Source organism: Labeo rohita, chromosome 1, assembly GCF_022985175.1.
Source record: "Labeo rohita strain BAU-BD-2019 chromosome 1, IGBB_LRoh.1.0, whole genome shotgun sequence".
Taxonomy (NCBI): Eukaryota; Metazoa; Chordata; class Actinopteri; order Cypriniformes; family Cyprinidae; genus Labeo; species Labeo rohita.
The window spans coordinates 231,630-249,403 of NC_066869.1; the positions used below are offsets into that span (position 1 = coordinate 231,630).

The 17,774-nt window shown below is 44.6% G+C and overlaps 2 protein-coding genes across 2 annotated transcripts in view; one reads left to right on the top strand and one right to left on the bottom strand.

Moving 5' to 3' along the window:
* The first annotated feature begins 408 nt into the window (after positions 1-408).
* On the top strand, positions 409-16,062 carry LOC127160075 (uncharacterized). The gene is made up of 39 exons (XM_051102770.1): positions 409-463; positions 1,180-2,826; positions 3,537-3,565; positions 7,525-7,554; positions 7,672-7,839; positions 7,931-8,130; positions 8,217-8,329; positions 8,478-8,584; positions 8,778-8,954; positions 9,137-9,345; positions 9,439-9,536; positions 9,642-9,670; positions 9,788-9,809; positions 9,944-9,971; positions 10,055-10,130; positions 10,222-10,368; positions 10,455-10,663; positions 10,760-10,863; positions 11,004-11,122; positions 11,251-11,418; positions 11,510-11,709; positions 11,796-11,908; positions 12,057-12,163; positions 12,357-12,533; positions 12,718-12,926; positions 13,020-13,117; positions 13,214-13,242; positions 13,354-13,375; positions 13,512-13,539; positions 13,623-13,698; positions 13,790-13,936; positions 14,023-14,231; positions 14,328-14,431; positions 14,572-14,690; positions 14,819-14,986; positions 15,078-15,277; positions 15,364-15,476; positions 15,628-15,734; positions 15,928-16,062. Exons 1-39 carry the CDS (start codon positions 409-411, stop codon positions 16,060-16,062), a joined length of 6,096 nt encoding a protein of 2,031 aa, XP_050958727.1.
* Positions 16,063-16,562: 500 nt separating this feature from the next.
* Positions 16,563-17,774, bottom strand: part of LOC127160178 (uncharacterized) — a 107,074-nt gene continuing 105,862 nt past the window's right edge. The window contains exons 12-18 of the mRNA XM_051102860.1: positions 17,631-17,726; positions 17,510-17,538; positions 17,384-17,403; positions 17,220-17,247; positions 17,060-17,135; positions 16,836-16,970; positions 16,563-16,766 (exon numbers count right to left, since the gene is read on the bottom strand). Coding sequence (XP_050958817.1) covers positions 16,563-16,766; positions 16,836-16,970; positions 17,060-17,135; positions 17,220-17,247; positions 17,384-17,403; positions 17,510-17,538; positions 17,631-17,726 — 588 coding nt within the window. The remainder of the gene's footprint in view (positions 16,767-16,835; positions 16,971-17,059; positions 17,136-17,219; positions 17,248-17,383; positions 17,404-17,509; positions 17,539-17,630; positions 17,727-17,774) is intronic.

The window sequence follows — 17,774 nt, forward strand, 5'->3', positions numbered from 1 at the left end:
GCTCAGTCTGGTACCACTGCTTTGAGGATGTGTGTTTATTTCACACTGTATACAAAAGCAAAAGCTGTTTTTGCAGAACTCTGCGTTTAAAGCAATGCTAACCACCAGCACCACTTATCTGAGCTTAAAAGCCTGGTTCAAAAAGAGAAACCAGGGTTAAGCACAATGTGAGAAGTCCTCAATACAAACTATTCTTAAAGCGGTTTCCCATCAACTTCTTCTCTAACCTCTGCATCACAGCACAAAAATGATATATTATTTTAGAAGCAATGCATTCTGTTGAACTACTACTGTAATGATGAATGTGAAAGCACACTGAATTGGAATGTATTGCATATTCACACATTCACACATTGAATAATGAATCTGTTTTTAACCTTGCAGCATAAATGATGAACTGAGAAAAAGATGCGACAAGACATCATGCTCGGCAGACTGATACTGCTGTCTGCCCTTTGTATGGGTGAGATACACACACACACACACACACACAAGTTGGTACATGTGGCGATGATGGTTTTTATACTGTACAAACTGTATTTTCTACCCCTTACCCAAACCCCACACCACACACACACACACACATATTCTTATCAAGGCAACATACTGAATGGACACAAAACACAACAACAATACACCTACAATGTTATCAACATGATACTATCCCTGGAAAATTGTGTTGATCATGGTTACAGTGCATTTATGAGATTTTTTCAACTTTGGCTGCACTTCAGTCACTCCAGCTGAAGACTGCCATCTGCCCAGCATGGATCCTCATCTCCTTACAAAGATGAATTTCACAGACGTCTTTCATCATTACTCCACATGTCCCTGTATGTGTTCTCTTTGCCTTCTGAGGGCAAATAGTGCAAATTGTAATGCACATAGCCAAGCTGCATTTTGTGGGGGGAAAAAAACCAACAACAACTGGGAAATTCTTCATCTGTTGCTGCTTGGCATGTTCCTCTCATTTCTTAATAAACATAAAGTGCTGACCCTGCATTTTCTTAGTCTTAAAGCAGTTTAGAATTTGAATTCCTTTTAAAAAAGGTAAAAAAAAAAAAAAGAAAAGAAAAGAAGAACAACAACAACAACTACAAGAGTATTCAGGACAGGTTAACAAGCCAGTCAACGCAAACATATCATTATACACTCAAATCCCTTCACATTTCTCCACAGTAGCAGCCACACAAACAACTACAGCCGGATCTCTGAGTGCTGTATCACCGAAGGAAACAGATCAAACGACTGCTGTTATATCGACAACTGAAACGACGGATGATTTGAACAAAACGACAGAGGAACCAAACACCACTATCAACGCAGCATCTGCAGAAGCAAAAACGACTGCAGAAGCTCCAACGCCAACAACGGCTGTACTCACAACACGTGCAGAACTAACAACCGTGAGTGCTGCAACAACTGAGGCACCAAACACTGTGATTTATACAACAACCGCAGGAACAACTGATGTGCCTACAACACCTGAAGCCTCAACATGGACTGCCAGTGCACCACGCACAACACCAGCAACGTCCATCCCTGCTACATCTGCAGCTGTTGTAGCACCAACAACTTCTGACGGTATAACAAACACAACACCTCTATCTACTAGAGAACTGACTGCAGCTGCATCCTCAAAACTAACAAATACTGCTGGTGCAACACAGACGTCTAGTGATTTAACATCTGCAACATCCACTTCCCTGAACATCCCTGAAACTACTGAAACAACAAGTAACATCCCTACTACACCTGACACACAGACAATGAATGTTCATCCACCAGCATTACCGCAAACTACTGTCAATGCTAAAACTGAAGCAAAAACAAATACTGTCTCAGCAACATTTGGTGAATTAAGTGCACATCCTCAAACACCAAGAGTCATTTTAACATTGACTTCAACACCTGGCATTCAAGCAGGACCTTCAGAAAGAACAGCTAGTATCTCTACAACACCTTCAGAACGAATGACTGCTGGTGCATTGCGAGAAGAAACACAGACTACTAATGATACGGCATCTGCGACATTGACTGCTGTCGCTGAAACCTCTGAAGAACCGACCACTACGTTCCCTGGAAATTCTGAAACGACACCTAATGTCCGTACTACACTTGAAACACACAGCACTGCGGTCAGCGGTACAGTGTCAACAGCAACAGCAGTTCATCTTACAACATCTGCATTGCCACAATCTATCACCAGTGTGGAAACTGAATCAAAAACTACAAATACCATGAGGACAACAACTGGTGCATCAACAATTGCTGAAAGTGCACCGCCTCCAACACCGGCAAATACCTTCCCTGCTACAGCTGAAAGAGCAACGTTTGCCGCGACTTCAACACCTGCCATTCACACAACAGCTGTAGAAAAAACAGTGGGTATCTCCACAAAAAGTGTTGGTGCAACACAAGAACCACAGAGCACTACTGATGTAACGTCGACTGCTATCACCAGAACATCGGAGGAAGCAACCACTACATTGCCTGAAACTTCTGAAACAAGTAATGTTCCTACTAGACCTCAAACACAGACAACTAACGGTCATCCTCCAACATCTGCATTGCCACAAACTACTGCCAGTGTGGAAACTGAAGCAAAAACAAATACTGTCTCAACAGCGTTTGGAGAATCAATGATTACTGAAAGTGCACCACCTCCAACACCTGGCATTCACTCATCAGCTATAGAAAAAACACAGAGTATCCCTGCAAAAACAACTGTTGGAGCAACACAAGAAGATTCAACCGCTATCACTAAACCATCCTCAGAACCAACCAATACATTGCCAGACATCTCTGAAACGAACAAAACACCAAGTGAATCAACACCTTCAACCCCTCCAAGCACTGCAGCACAAAAAAATACTGTTACAACAAATGAGGATTCTGAGGATTTTACATCTAGAGCACCACCGACAATACCAGCAACGACTTTTCTTACTGCATCTGCAAGATCGACAGTCACTGTTCTTACCACACCTGTCGTTCCAAATACTCTTGATGCGACACGATTTCCACAAACTACTAGTGATACAATGCATTTGTTCACTATAACATCTAAAACGACATCTGATGTACGAACAACCGTAACTGCTTCTAGCAAAACACCGTCAGAAGAACCAGCACCAACTTCAGATCTAACAGCGACAGAACGTACAACCCTACATATCTCTAAACCTTCAGATCCAATGAAGACAGTAGCTGTAGCAACTAAAGGAACAAAATCTACTGAAGCAGCATCTCTATTCCATACAAACCCCACAGATCTAACTAATTTCTGGATCAGTGAGTTACACGTGTGCACAAACATTCACATTCCACACAAAAACACACTGAGCACGAAAGAAATATATGATTTTAATAATAATAATAATAATAAATAATAATAATGTGTCTTAGTTAGCCACCTGAATATATCTCGAAACATTTTATCATAGAATGTATTTTCAAAATGAATGTGCTGCCTGTAAATTCAAGTGGTTTCTCAAAGATGGCACTGTTTGTATTTTCTTCTCACCCTTCCACAGCAACATCTGCGTCTCTGGGTAATGCACAGGTGAGTCAGGAGAAACGCAAAAAGGAAATTATTTTCATATTTTATAGTTGTATCATTTATATATTTATATTTCTTTCTGTTCAAACAAGGCATTCAATATCATAATATGAAATACTAAACAGAACTTTTATATCATTTGTTTTTTTTTTTCAGTGCAACACAACACATTCAAATGGTGAGATTATCAAACATGTCCTTACTTTAACAATGTCTTGTGCATGCATGACAGTGACATCATACTCATACATATCAAAGATACAAAACTCAATATATGAAGTATGTATGAAGGGGATCTGAGACAGAATAGCAAATAAATGGGGGAAAAATGCATTCTGTCAAGGAGACCAGTTATAATTACGTGGTGCCCTCTAGTGGATGTGTTCAGACACATTAGGCCTGCATAAGCAAAAGAAGGAAAGGACGAAAAAGTACCATGGTAACCACAAATTAAGTTTAACATTTGCATATTAAAGGAATATTCAGCTCAATCTCAGGCAATCTACCTTATGAACATGTAACCTTATATTAATTTGTTACCACCTACATCCCAGTGCATCAGAAGTATCAGTATCATCAGCAGCGCAACTGTATATACAGTATATATACACAACAAGTAACAAGTAACCAATGGTGTACATGCAGAGTCGCAACCACACATCAAGACATTGTTCAGATTATGAACAATGATTATGAATGCCTGCTCCTGTGCGTCTCTCAGTAGTGTTCAGCAGCAGCGTTTACTAATAGCGAATCTTTAAGTTAAACTGCTTCAGGAACCTCTCGACTGAGAAATGGCATGTAGCTTTCTGCTGCGAAACTATTTTATTAATAAACTCGCGGGGCAGCGCTGACAAACCGCATACATACATTTAGTAATCAAATATTCGGGAAACACTGCAGGTGCCATAATTAGCCTAAGTTACATATTTAAAGGACGAATTCAGCGCGTAGAGTACTGGTGTACAGGCGGACAATCCTTTCATGAAGTTTTGATATGGATGATGTCCCAGTATGTGAGATCTTCACTTTGTAAGGAGTCCATCCCGTTTCTACAGTTTGCAGGCTGAGTTACTGCGCTCTCCTTATTTAAAGAGCAGTTATCTGTTTGTAAACATTCGGGATGCGCGCGCAGCATGGTTGCAGAAAACCCGGGAGAGATCGCCTTTACAGCTAGAGAATTACAAGGATACGGCACAAAATACTTAGATTTAAAAAGAGTATAGATTATTTTGATTAGATGTCATTTTCAAAATGTTATTCGCATATTACAAGAGCTGGTTACCCCGCGATTAGCACTGTTATTCAAAGAAATTGGCGTTAGATAGTGGGATAGTCTTACAGACCCGAAACAGGGATGACGTTTTTATGGGCGGTTCAATTGGCAGTCTGTGGAGCCATGGAATAAAAGAATAAAAAAGGTCAATTTGATTTTATATTTCAAAATCCTGACTTTATTTTCGCAATTCCGAGATTATATCCCACAAATCTAGAGGAAAAACAACTCGTCATTCTCTCTTTTCCCCTCGGCTTATATCCCACACTTCTGGCGTTTTTCCCCTCAGAATTAACAAAGTCATTAGTTTTGTTAAATCGAGTTATAAAGTCCGAATTAGTAGATATAAATTTGCATTTGTGAGGAAAAAAGTCAGAATTGTGAGATAAAAAAAAAAGGTTCATAGTAATAGGTTTAAATAATACGTCATGCTGTAACGGTAGGGCTAATACAGTACATCCCCTATGAACAGCATATGTGAATATTATGTAGACCTATTGTTTAAATCAAATTTATGCTTTAAAAGTAGAGTAATCATAGCAGTTTTCATCCATAGTACTTCCGTTTAAACGTCTGCGTTTAGCTTCAAATGGCCTCTTGACTGCAGTATTGTATAAAAAATATCTGCATTCCGATTTTGACATCAAAAGGCAGAAAAATATTTTTTTATATCGTTATATATAAATATAGTTTCCCCGTTTACCTCCACTTGCTACCAGTGTTTTTCTGCAACCACTATGCGCGCGCAGTTGCAAGTGACGTCACTGTGACGTCTACTCGAAACAGGTCTATAGCAGCGTGCTGATCGGTTAGTCGTAGTCCAATTCGAGACGTGAAGGAGTGTTTCTTTTGACCCGATGTATTTCAGTGAAATAAACGGATCACAGTAATTAACAATTCACTGCTTAGCGTTTCATCTGATGATTCCATAGTGCCCGATCAGAACATTTATATGTATTTTTAAAAATGAGTACTTATATTTTTACTGGAGTAATTTTCATATTAATTTCATTGCACTCGCTACTCACTCCCGTGTGTTATAATGAGCGCAGCTTTTACAATAGCTTTTTATTGTACAGTAATTATTATTGTACAGTGTGACAAAAAATGCCCAGTTGACGAATCTTTATACCATCTAGCCTTAACCGCTCTACTCTACTTCCCGTCCTGCTTGAGGCGGTAATGCACCATAAAGCTGACTCGCGCACCGAAAAACCTTTGTAGAGGAAGCAGAGGAGGAAGCGAAACCCGCTCACCCAGGAGAGGAGGCGGCGACAAAGAAAAAAAAAAAAAAAAAAAAAAAAAAAAACTCCCCTGACACGAAATCTGCGGGTGTCGCTGTTGGACAGCGTGCGTTGCTTTACGCGCTTACCCTCAAAAGACTGTGTAAGGTTTGAAGCAAGGCCACAAAAGTCAAAATACTTTTTACATAAAACCCTAACAAAAAATATAATATAATAAAATTATTAAATGATTAAAATTAAATATATTTGAAATTTGATTAAAGAAAATAGGAAGGAAAGGAATACTAAATGAAATGATACACTGTTATCAGTAAAATGCAGCGCAGTCAGTAAATGCACAGCTAAATCGGAGTGTGTTTTAGATATAGATTCATTAAGCCTCTCTGCAGTGATTTAGGCCCTAGGTCACCGAGTGGTTTATAAGCCAGTACAAACTCCTGTATGAGCTGTAGCTGTCTAATGGTTGTGAAGGCCATCACATTAGTAATTTAGCCGCAACATTTACCATTTCTAAAAGATCTGTTTCTATACCAGTTCAAAAAAAAGTTTAAAAAGGGTGTCAACTGCATTCACATTTTATATAGTCATTACCTGTAAACTAATAAATAAATATCTATGGTTTTCCTTAGAAACAGGAACATGCAATTTAACTTCTGAGTGAGTATTCTTCTTAAATAACATTAATATGCAGTACCTAATATTCAGCTTAGAGATTTCAGCCAGATATATTTTATTCCCACTGCTACAGAGGAAGCAGCAATCAAACTCTGGACAGCTGTGATCTGAAGAATCTGAAAAACTTCAGCTCTCTGGTGAGTGATCTCTCTCTCTGCTTCTTTCTACACAGTCCTCTCTGCTCATCAAATGATAAATTGTTTTGATGTAAACTGATATAAGAGTGACTAATATACTGTTACTCAATGATAAGAATAAAACGTGTGCTTTTTAAGAGCAACAATACATTTTAGCTCAGGTAAAAAGAATCCGAACACATGCTGGAAAGAATTATGTTTAGAATTGTCCACATTATTTATAGTCTGTAGAATGTTGCATACAAATGGGCTCAAACATGTAAACACCTGTGAAGCAGGTGCATGTTACTTTGTAGAAGTCAATGAGATTTAAAAAAAAATGTTTCTGAAAGATGTCTCTTCCAAGGCTGCATTTATTTGATCCCAAATAGCAGCATTGTTGTGAATATTATGATAGCTATTTTCTATATGAATATCTATCTATTGCTGTGATGTGCATCTGAATTTTCAGCATCATTACTCCAGTCCTAAGTGTCACATGATCCTTCAGAAATCATTCTAATATGCTGATTTGCTGCTCAACAAACATTTCTGATTATTAGCAATATTAAAAACAGTTGTGCTGCTCAGTATTTCATTGTGGCTGGAGAAGAACTTTGGCAACTTCTCTGTCTACGCTACCTTGAGCAGTTGCAAACGCTGAATGCAAATTTCTCCAGCGTGAGTAACCTTTGGGGCCTGCTTGTGAACTGTCATTATTATATGAAACTATATTTTGAGTTTTACGGCAACGGCCTCATCCGTGCATTAACGTCTGCTGTCCACGTTGTGCTTCAGTTTGAATCGTTGACGCTGCTGAGCCCTAGCCAAGTAGCTGAGCTGACACTGAGCTCCGGAGCGTTGAACAGCACCAATCAGATCGACGCTGTGTTCGACCGCCTGGAGGACGGCGACGCTTTCAAGAACGTGGAGGAGTTCCTGACGACTCTAACCGCAAAACCTGAGGCAAGTCAATGAGTCAAAGTGTCTGACGGAGGCCGCGTGGAAGCCACGGAGAAAAGCCCGAAGTCACACTCCCGGTCTTTTGTCCCTGCAGAATCCTGATATCACCCCTGCTGTGAGAGACGTGATGATGAACCGAACCTTCGTAATCATTGCACCCAAGCTCCAGGAATTTGCGGCTCCTGACTGGGAAGTGTGGTTCACCGTGAAGCTCATCCCCATCCTCCCCAGTTTCACCGCAGAAATGCTGCTAGAGGTCACAGCTGACGTCAACTGCACCAACTACCACGTGATGTGAGTGCCTGAATGTGGAGAAAGGAAGCTTGTCGATCTGCATCGACACGCCCACCTTATCACCCTACTGTGCCTTTCTGTTGCAGTGTTGAGGGAATGGGAGATGTTTTCCTCGAAATGACATCCACCAGGAGGCAGGAGATAACCAGGGTTCTGGTGGAGCGCCTGAAGGAGTTTGCCGTCCAATTCAACAGTCCAGGTAGACCTTCCAGGACGTGCTTTCCCGGCACCCCTCTGTTGCCGGGTAGCGTGCGTTGCTGGTTTTGTTTAAGCCGACAGGCCAGGGTTTTTGTGTGTCGGTGCACCGAAGCAGGCTGCTGATCTTCCACCCCTGTCTTGACAAACAGATTGCAGAAAGGACATCGGAAGCGATGCTGAGTGGCTTGACATCAACTTGGGTCTATTCTCCAAGGTGGCCAATTACACAGACCTCAAGGAGCTGAACATCAGCGGGGTAAAACAATTATTTAAGTTATGTTTCTGTTCTCGCACAGCTTTAGAGGGAGCCGTTGGCTGGCAGCTGTTGTTGTTTGTTTGTTTTCTTTTGTTTTGGTTTTCTTTTTTTTTTTCAGTATATCGTTGAGAGGAGAGCAAGTCCTCAACAATCATGTGTCATTTGCTTTGTGTTGGGGTTTTGTTCACCTTAGCTGGCAGCTTTGGAATCCCTGTCACCTGACCAGAAAGCGGAGCTGCTGTTGGATCCATCCACGGGTGCTATTGAAAATGTGACCGTGGTGAAGGAGGTGTTGAGCAGCATCCTAAAATCCCGAGATGAGGAGCAGCTAGAGAAATTCTTTGAAACGTTTGTGGAGGTCAGCAAGGAGGTGTTTTTTTTTTTTTTTTTTTTTTTTTTTATTCTTTTATTTATTGATTGATTGATTTATTTTTTATGCAGTTTAACCTTAATGGCTTAGACAAAGAATGTGCTGCTTGTGAAAAAGCAGGCTGTGCTAGAAGGTCCCATCGTGGTCCTAAAGGTGTCTCTTTCCCCACCCTCCCCTCTCAGGAAAACATCACCTACATCACCAATGCAGGCGTTCGGGACGCAATTCTGAACCTGACTTTGACGGCTCTGGCTCCCAAATTCCCTCTCTTCCAAACCAGTGACTACGAGCTGTGGTTCCAAATTAATCTCGTGGTCCTGCTGGCCAGCTTCCGTCCTTCAGTTCTGGTGGTGATCCCCGCCAACCTCACCTGTGACTCTTACGATGCAGTGTAAAGAATCTGGCTCCCTTTGGTTTCTTGTCTTCATTCAGTGAGTAGAAGTAAATGTTGAGATGTTTTTTTCATTTTTGCACGTTTCCACAGATTGAAAGGCCTGGAGAACGCTTTGGCAGTTCTCCCATCTGGAATTGGAGTGGAGTTGAAGTCAAGTATAGGTGAACTTCGACAGTCAGCACCAGAAGGTACAGTATGGCCTGACCAGGGCTCCTCAAATTGGTAAAGAATGCTGTGTTGTTCTTTGGTAAAGTTAAAGTTCTTTCTTTTTTTTTTTTTTTTTTTTCCCTCAGGCTGCACGCCTCCTCGCCCTGTCGGTGTCGTAAGTATTTCATTGTTGTAGGTTGGTTATGAGTAAAGTTGAAGCCCAATAGAAGCTGTACATAACGTTTTTTTTTTTTTTTTTAATCTTTCCTTGCTTTGTCTTCCCTCTCACCAGTGCGAAGAAACAGTAGTGGACGGTGAGTCAGAACACAGCATGCTGCTTTGCGATTGATGGAATCTGATCAAGTTGTGATAAAATCGTGAGATAGCTTGTAAGTTCTCCACCTCATCATTTGTTTGTTTTTGTTTTTTTTTTTCCCCTTCTCTGCAGAGGTGAGGCTGTGTGAAAGTGTCAACCGGTGAGTATCGTTTCGGTGCCTGCTGAGAACAGAGATAGGCTTTAATGTGGTGAAAATGGATAACATGTTTTTGTGCCTTGCAGCGATGGACTTGGGAGCCAGGTTCCTTCCTCGGATCGGCTGTGCGACTTCGGCATCTCTGAATATGCCTGCTCTTCGGTAAGTCTTCCGTGAGCGGTGCACCTGAATGCACCCGTCTTTGCAAAGAGTCCGCTTCTCTGACTGCACAAATCTGTCCACTTCTTTCAAGGTTGCATCATCTCTGTCCTCTGGCGACCTCGTCACGCTGCTGACTTGCAAGCAGCCGAACAGCACGACCGGCGCGGAGGCGTGGAAGCTTTTCTTCCAGAAAGTCGCGGGAGTCCTGGAGGTTGCTCTGTCAGCGTACTCCAGCACAGTAAGTGACACCCCTGCTTTCGGGAACAGGAGATGAAGTGCCGCCTCTGAGCTCTACACTGAGATGTGTCCCTTTGCTTTTTGCAGAACCTCAGTGACCGTCAGCCTGAGCCCCACGTTCTCGATGCCATCGGAGAGGTCAAAGTCAACAACTTCAGCGCCACACAGCTGACGGATGTCAGCTTCGTTGCCCACTGGTTCCAGGGAAGGCTGAGACCATTCTTGCCAGCAGCCTCAAAGGACTTCCTGTCCTGCCTTAGCTCCAAGAACTTCAGTTGCGACACCTACCAAGTTGTGTAAGTATCTTCAGTGCTCTGGAAGTCCTGAAGTGGTATTCAGGGGGGGTGTGAAGTTGAGCGATCCGTAACGGCCGACGATCTTTCCCCAATTAGGGTGCAGGCACTCAGTCGTCAGGCGTCCCTCATGGAGGTGGGGCAACAACGGCTCGTCTTCGCTGATTTCGTCCTTCTCTTCCTCTCTCGAGATGACCTAGCAGGTACTTTAAGCGCATCACTGTCTTGAGCTGCCGTCCGTCACGCTGTAGTGCCCTAGGCGTCCTTCAGCGTCTCGGCTTGTCACGGGTGTTTTGCCAGTTCAGTGCTGTTCTGTTTAATTCCCCCCCATTGTTTAATCCAGATCCTGCCTGTCTTGCTAAGACCACGAGCAGCGCTGACTGGCTGGAGAAGAACTTTGGCAACTTCTCTGTCTACGCTACCTTGGAGCAGTTGCAAACGCTGAATGCAAATTTCTCCAGCGTGAGTAACCTTTGGGGCCTGCTCCAGTTGCCCATGTGAACTGTCATTATTATATGAAACTATATTTTGAGTTTTACGGCAACGGCCTCATCCGTGCATTAACGTCTGCTGTCCACGTTGTGCTTCAGTTTGAATCGTTGACGCTGCTGAGCCCTAGCCAAGTAGCTGAGCTGACACTGAGCTCCGGAGCGTTGAACAGCACCAATCAGATCGACGCTGTGTTCGACCGCCTGGAGGACGGCGACGCTTTCAAGAACGTGGAGGAGTTCCTGACGACTCTAACCGCAAAACCTGAGGCAAGTCAATGAGTCAAAGTGTCTGACGGAGGCCGCGTGGAAGCCACGGAGAAAAGCCCGAAGTCACACTCCCGGTCTTTTGTCCCTGCAGAATCCTGATATCACCCCTGCTGTGAGAGACGTGATGATGAACCGAACCTTCGTAATCATTGCACCCAAGCTCCAGGAATTTGCGGCTCCTGACTGGGAAGTGTGGTTCACCGTGAAGCTCATCCCCATCCTCCCCAGTTTCACCGCAGAAATGCTGCTAGAGGTCACAGCTGACGTCAACTGCACCAACTACCACGTGATGTGAGTGCCTGAATGTGGAGAAAGGAAGCTTGTCGATCTGCATCGACACGCCCACCTTATCACCCTACTGTGCCTTTCTGTTGCAGTGTTGAGGGAATGGGAGATGTTTTCCTCGAAATGACATCCACCAGGAGGCAGGAGATAACCAGGGTTCTGGTGGAGCGCCTGAAGGAGTTTGCCGTCCAATTCAACAGTCCAGGTAGACCTTCCAGGACGTGCTTTCCCGGCACCCCTCTGTTGCCGGGTAGCGTGCGTTGCTGGTTTTGTTTAAGCCGACAGGCCAGGGTTTTTGTGTGTCGGTGCACCGAAGCAGGCTGCTGATCTTCCACCCCTGTCTTGACAAACAGATTGCAGAAAGGACATCGGAAGCGATGCTGAGTGGCTTGACATCAACTTGGGTCTATTCTCCAAGGTGGCCAATTACACAGACCTCAAGGAGCTGAACATCAGCGGGGTAAAACAATTATTTAAGTTATGTTTCTGTTCTCGCACAGCTTTAGAGGGAGCCGTTGGCTGGCAGCTGTTGTTGTTTGTTTGTTTTCTTTTGTTTTGGTTTTTTTTTTTTTTTTCAGTATATCGTTGAGAGGAGAGCAAGTCCTCAACAATCATGTGTCATTTGCTTTGTGTTGGGGTTTTGTTCACCTTAGCTGGCAGCTTTGGAATCCCTGTCACCTGACCAGAAAGCGGAGCTGCTGTTGGATCCATCCACGGGTGCTATTGAAAATGTGACCGTGGTGAAGGAGGTGTTGAGCAGCATCCTAAAATCCCGAGATGAGGAGCAGCTAGAGAAATTCTTTGAAACGTTTGTGGAGGTCAGCAAGGAGGTGAGTTTTTTTTTTTTTTTTTTTTTTTTTTTTTCTTTTTATTTATTGATTGATTGATTTATTTTTTATGCAGTTTAACCTTAATGGCTTAGACAAAGAATGTGCTGCTTGTGAAAAAGCAGGCTGTGCTAGAAGGTCCCATCGTGGTCCTAAAGGTGTCTCTTTCCCCACCCTCCCCTCTCAGGAAAACATCACCTACATCACCAATGCAGGCGTTCGGGACGCAATTCTGAACCTGACTTTGACGGCTCTGGCTCCCAAATTCCCTCTCTTCCAAACCAGTGACTACGAGCTGTGGTTCCAAATTAATCTCGTGGTCCTGCTGGCCAGCTTCCGTCCTTCAGTTCTGGTGGTGATCCCCGCCAACCTCACCTGTGACTCTTACGATGCAGTGTAAAGAATCTGGCTCCCTTTGGTTTCTTGTCTTCATTCAGTGAGTAGAAGTAAATGTTGAGATGTTTTTTTCATTTTTGCACGTTTCCACAGATTGAAAGGCCTGGAGAACGCTTTGGCAGTTCTCCCATCTGGAATTGGAGTGGAGTTGAAGTCAAGTATAGGTGAACTTCGACAGTCAGCACCAGAAGGTACAGTATGGCCTGACCAGGGCTCCTCAAATTGGTAAAGAATGCTGTGTTGTTCTTTGGTAAAGTTCTTAGCAAATGTTTTTTTTTTTCCCTCAGGCTGCACGCCTCCTCGCCCTGTCGGTGTCGTAAGTATTTCATTGTTGTAGGTTGGTTATGAGTAAAGTTGAAGCCCAATAGAAGCTGTACATAACGTTTTTTTTTTTAATCTTTCCTTGCTTTGTCTTCCCTCTCACCAGTGCGAAGAAACAGTAGTGGACGGTGAGTCAGAACACAGCATGCTGCTTTGCGATTGATGGAATCTGATCAAGTTGTGATAAAATCGTGAGATAGCTTGTAAGTTCTCCACCTCATCATTTGTTTGTTTTTGTTTTTGTTTTTTTCCCCTTCTCTGCAGAGGTGAGGCTGTGTGAAAGTGTCAACCGGTGAGTATCGTTTCGGTGCCTGCTGAGAACAGAGATAGGCTTTAATGTGGTGAAAATGGATAACATGTTTTTGTGCCTTGCAGCGATGGACTTGGGAGCCAGGTTCCTTCCTCGGATCGGCTGTGCGACTTCGGCATCTCTGAATATGCCTGCTCTTCGGTAAGTCTTCCGTGAGCGGTGCACCTGAATGCACCCGTCTTTGCAAAGAGTCCGCTTCTCTGACTGCACAAATCTGTCCACTTCTTTCAAGGTTGCATCATCTCTGTCCTCTGGCGACCTCGTCACGCTGCTGACTTGCAAGCAGCCGAACAGCACGACCGGCGCGGAGGCGTGGAAGCTTTTCTTCCAGAAAGTCGCGGGAGTCCTGGAGGTTGCTCTGTCAGCGTACTCCAGCACAGTAAGTGACACCCCTGCTTTCGGGAACAGGAGATGAAGTGCCGCCTCTGAGCTCTACACTGAGATGTGTCCCTTTGCTTTTTGCAGAACCTCAGTGACCGTCAGCCTGAGCCCCACGTTCTCGATGCCATCGGAGAGGTCAAAGTCAACAACTTCAGCGCCACACAGCTGACGGATGTCAGCTTCGTTGCCCACTGGTTCCAGGGAAGGCTGAGACCATTCTTGCCAGCAGCCTCAAAGGACTTCCTGTCCTGCCTTAGCTCCAAGAACTTCAGTTGCGACACCTACCAAGTTGTGTAAGTATCTTCAGTGCTCTGGAAGTCCTGAAGTGGTATTCAGGGGGGGTGTGAAGTTGAGCGATCCGTAACGGCCGACGATCTTTCCCCAATTAGGGTGCAGGCACTCAGTCGTCAGGCGTCCCTCATGGAGGTGGGGCAACAACGGCTCGTCTTCGCTGATTTCGTCCTTCTCTTCCTCTCTCGAGATGACCTAGCAGGTACTTTAAGCGCATCACTGTCTTGAGCTGCCGTCCGTCACGCTGTAGTGCCCTAGGCGTCCTTCAGCGTCTCGGCTTGTCACGGGTGTTTTGCCAGTTCAGTGCTGTTCTGTTTAATTCCCCCCCATTGTTTAATCCAGATCCTGCCTGTCTTGCTAAGACCACGAGCAGCGCTGACTGGCTGGAGAAGAACTTTGGCAACTTCTCTGTCTACGCTACCTTGGAGCAGTTGCAAACGCTGAATGCAAATTTCTCCAGCGTGAGTAACCTTTGGGGCCTGCTCCAGTTGCCCATGTGAACTGTCATTATTATATGAAACTATATTTTGAGTTTTACGGCAACGGCCTCATCCGTGCATTAACGTCTGCTGTCCACGTTGTGCTTCAGTTTGAATCGTTGACGCTGCTGAGCCCTAGCCAAGTAGCTGAGCTGACACTGAGCTCCGGAGCGTTGAACAGCACCAATCAGATCGACGCTGTGTTCGACCGCCTGGAGGACGGCGACGCTTTCAAGAACGTGGAGGAGTTCCTGACGACTCTAACCGCAAAACCTGAGGCAAGTCAATGAGTCAAAGTGTCTGACGGAGGCCGCGTGGAAGCCACGGAGAAAAGCCCGAAGTCACACTCCCGGTCTTTTGTCCCTGCAGAATCCTGATATCACCCCTGCTGTGAGAGACGTGATGATGAACCGAACCTTCGTAATCATTGCACCCAAGCTCCAGGAATTTGCGGCTCCTGACTGGGAAGTGTGGTTCACCGTGAAGCTCATCCCCATCCTCCCCAGTTTCACCGCAGAAATGCTGCTAGAGGTCACAGCTGACGTCAACTGCACCAACTACCACGTGATGTGAGTGCCTGAATGTGGAGAAAGGAAGCTTGTCGATCTGCATCGACACGCCCACCTTATCACCCTACTGTGCCTTTCTGTTGCAGTGTTGAGGGAATGGGAGATGTTTTCCTCGAAATGACATCCACCAGGAGGCAGGAGATAACCAGGGTTCTGGTGGAGCGCCTGAAGGAGTTTGCCGTCCAATTCAACAGTCCAGGTAGACCTTCCAGGACGTGCTTTCCCGGCACCCCTCTGTTGCCGGGTAGCGTGCGTTGCTGGTTTTGTTTAAGCCGACAGGCCAGGTTTTTTTTTGTGTGTCGGTGCACCGAAGCAGGCTGCTGATCTTCCACCCCTGTCTTGACAAACAGATTGCAGAAAGGACATCGGAAGCGATGCTGAGTGGCTTGACATCAACTTGGGTCTATTCTCCAAGGTGGCCAATTACACAGACCTCAAGGAGCTGAACATCAGCGGGGTAAAACAATTATTTAAGTTATGTTTCTGTTCTCGCACAGCTTTAGAGGGAGCCGTTGGCTGGCAGCTGTTGTTGTTTGTTTGTTTTCTTTTGTTTTGGTTTTCTTTTTTTTTTTCAGTATATCGTTGAGAGGAGAGCAAGTCCTCAACAATCATGTGTCATTTGCTTTGTGTTGGGGTTTTGTTCACCTTAGCTGGCAGCTTTGGAATCCCTGTCACCTGACCAGAAAGCGGAGCTGCTGTTGGATCCATCCACGGGTGCTATTGAAAATGTGACCGTGGTGAAGGAGGTGTTGAGCAGCATCCTAAAATCCCGAGATGAGGAGTAGAGAAATTCTTTGAAACGTTTGTGGAGGTCAGCAAGGAGGTGAGTTTTTTTTTTTTTTTTTTTTTTTTTTTTATTCTTTTATTTATTGAAAATTTGCATTGTTGTAGAAGTAAATGTTGAGACAGTTTTCATTTTGCAAAGTTCTTCCACAGCCAGTTGAATCTTTCCTTGGTCTTAGCAAGACAGGCAGGATCTGGATTAAACAATGGGGGAATTAAACAGAACAGCACTGAACTGGCAAAACACCCGTGACAGTCAGCAGTTGTGAAGGACGCCTAGGGCACTACAGCGTGACGGACGGCTCCTCAGAATGATGCGCTTAAAGTACCTGCTAGGTCATCTCGAGAGAGGAAGAGAAGTTCGAAATCAAAGACGAGTTTTCGTTGCCCCACCTCCATGAGGGACGCCTCGACTGAGTGCCCTAATGTGGTGAAGATCGTAACGGATTTCAACTTCACACCCCTGAATACCACTTCAGGACTTCCAGAGCACTGAAGATACTTACACAACTTGGTTCCTCCCAACTGAAGTTCTTGGAGCTAAGGCAGGACTCGTTTTTTTTGAGGCTGCTGGCAAGAATGGTCTCAGTCTTCCCTGGAACCAGTGCACCGAAGCTGACATCCGTAGCTGTGTGGCGCTGAAGTTGTTGAGTTTGACCTCTCCGATGCATCGAGAACGTGGGGCCAGGCTTCGGTCACTCAAGTTCTGCAGGGACACATCTCAGTGTAGAGCTCAGAGGCGGCACCTCATCTCCTGTTTGCAGGGGTGTTTTACTGTGCTGGAGTACGCTGACAGAGCAACCTCCAGGACTCCCGAGCTTTCTCCAGAAAAGCTTCCACGAGTCCTGGAGGTTGCTCTGTTCGGCTGCTGCCAGTCACAGAGATAGGCGCCAAGGTGAGATGATGCAACCTTGAAAGAAGTGGACAGATTTGTGCAGAGAAGCGGACTCTTTGCAAAGAGCCGGGTGCATTCAGGTGCACCGCTCACGAAAGACTTACCGAAGAGCAGGCATATTCAGAGATGCCGAAGTCGCACAGCCGATCCCAGGAAGGAACCTGGCTCCCAAGTCCATCGCTGCAAGGCACAAAAAACATGTTATCCATTTTCACCACATTAAAGCCTATCTCTGTTCTCAGCAGGCACCGAAACGATACTCACCGGTTGACACTTTCACACAGCCTCACCTCTGCAGAGAAGGGGAAAAAAACAAAAACAAAAACAAACAAATGATGAGGTGGAGAACTTACAAGCTATCTCACGATTTTATCACAACTTGATCAGATTCCATCAATCGCAAAGCAGCATGCTGTGTTCTGACTCACCATCCACTACTGTTTCTTCACTGGTGAGAGGAAGACAAAGCAAGGAAAGATTAAAAAAACGTTATGTACAGCTTCTATTGGGCTTCAACTTTTACTCATAACCAACTACAACAATGAAATACTTACGACACCGACAGGGCGAGGAGGCGTGCAGCCTGAGGGAAAAAAAAAAACATTTGCTAAGAACTTTACCAAAGAACAACACAGCATTCTTTACCAATTTGAGCCTGGTCAGGCCATACTGTACCTGGTGCTGACTGTCGGATTCACCTATACTTGACTTCAACTCCACTCCAATTCCAGATGGGAGAACTTTGCCAAAGCGTTCTCCAGGCCTTTCAATCTGTGGAAAACGCCCCAATTTAAAAAAAGGGGACATTTACGATAAACA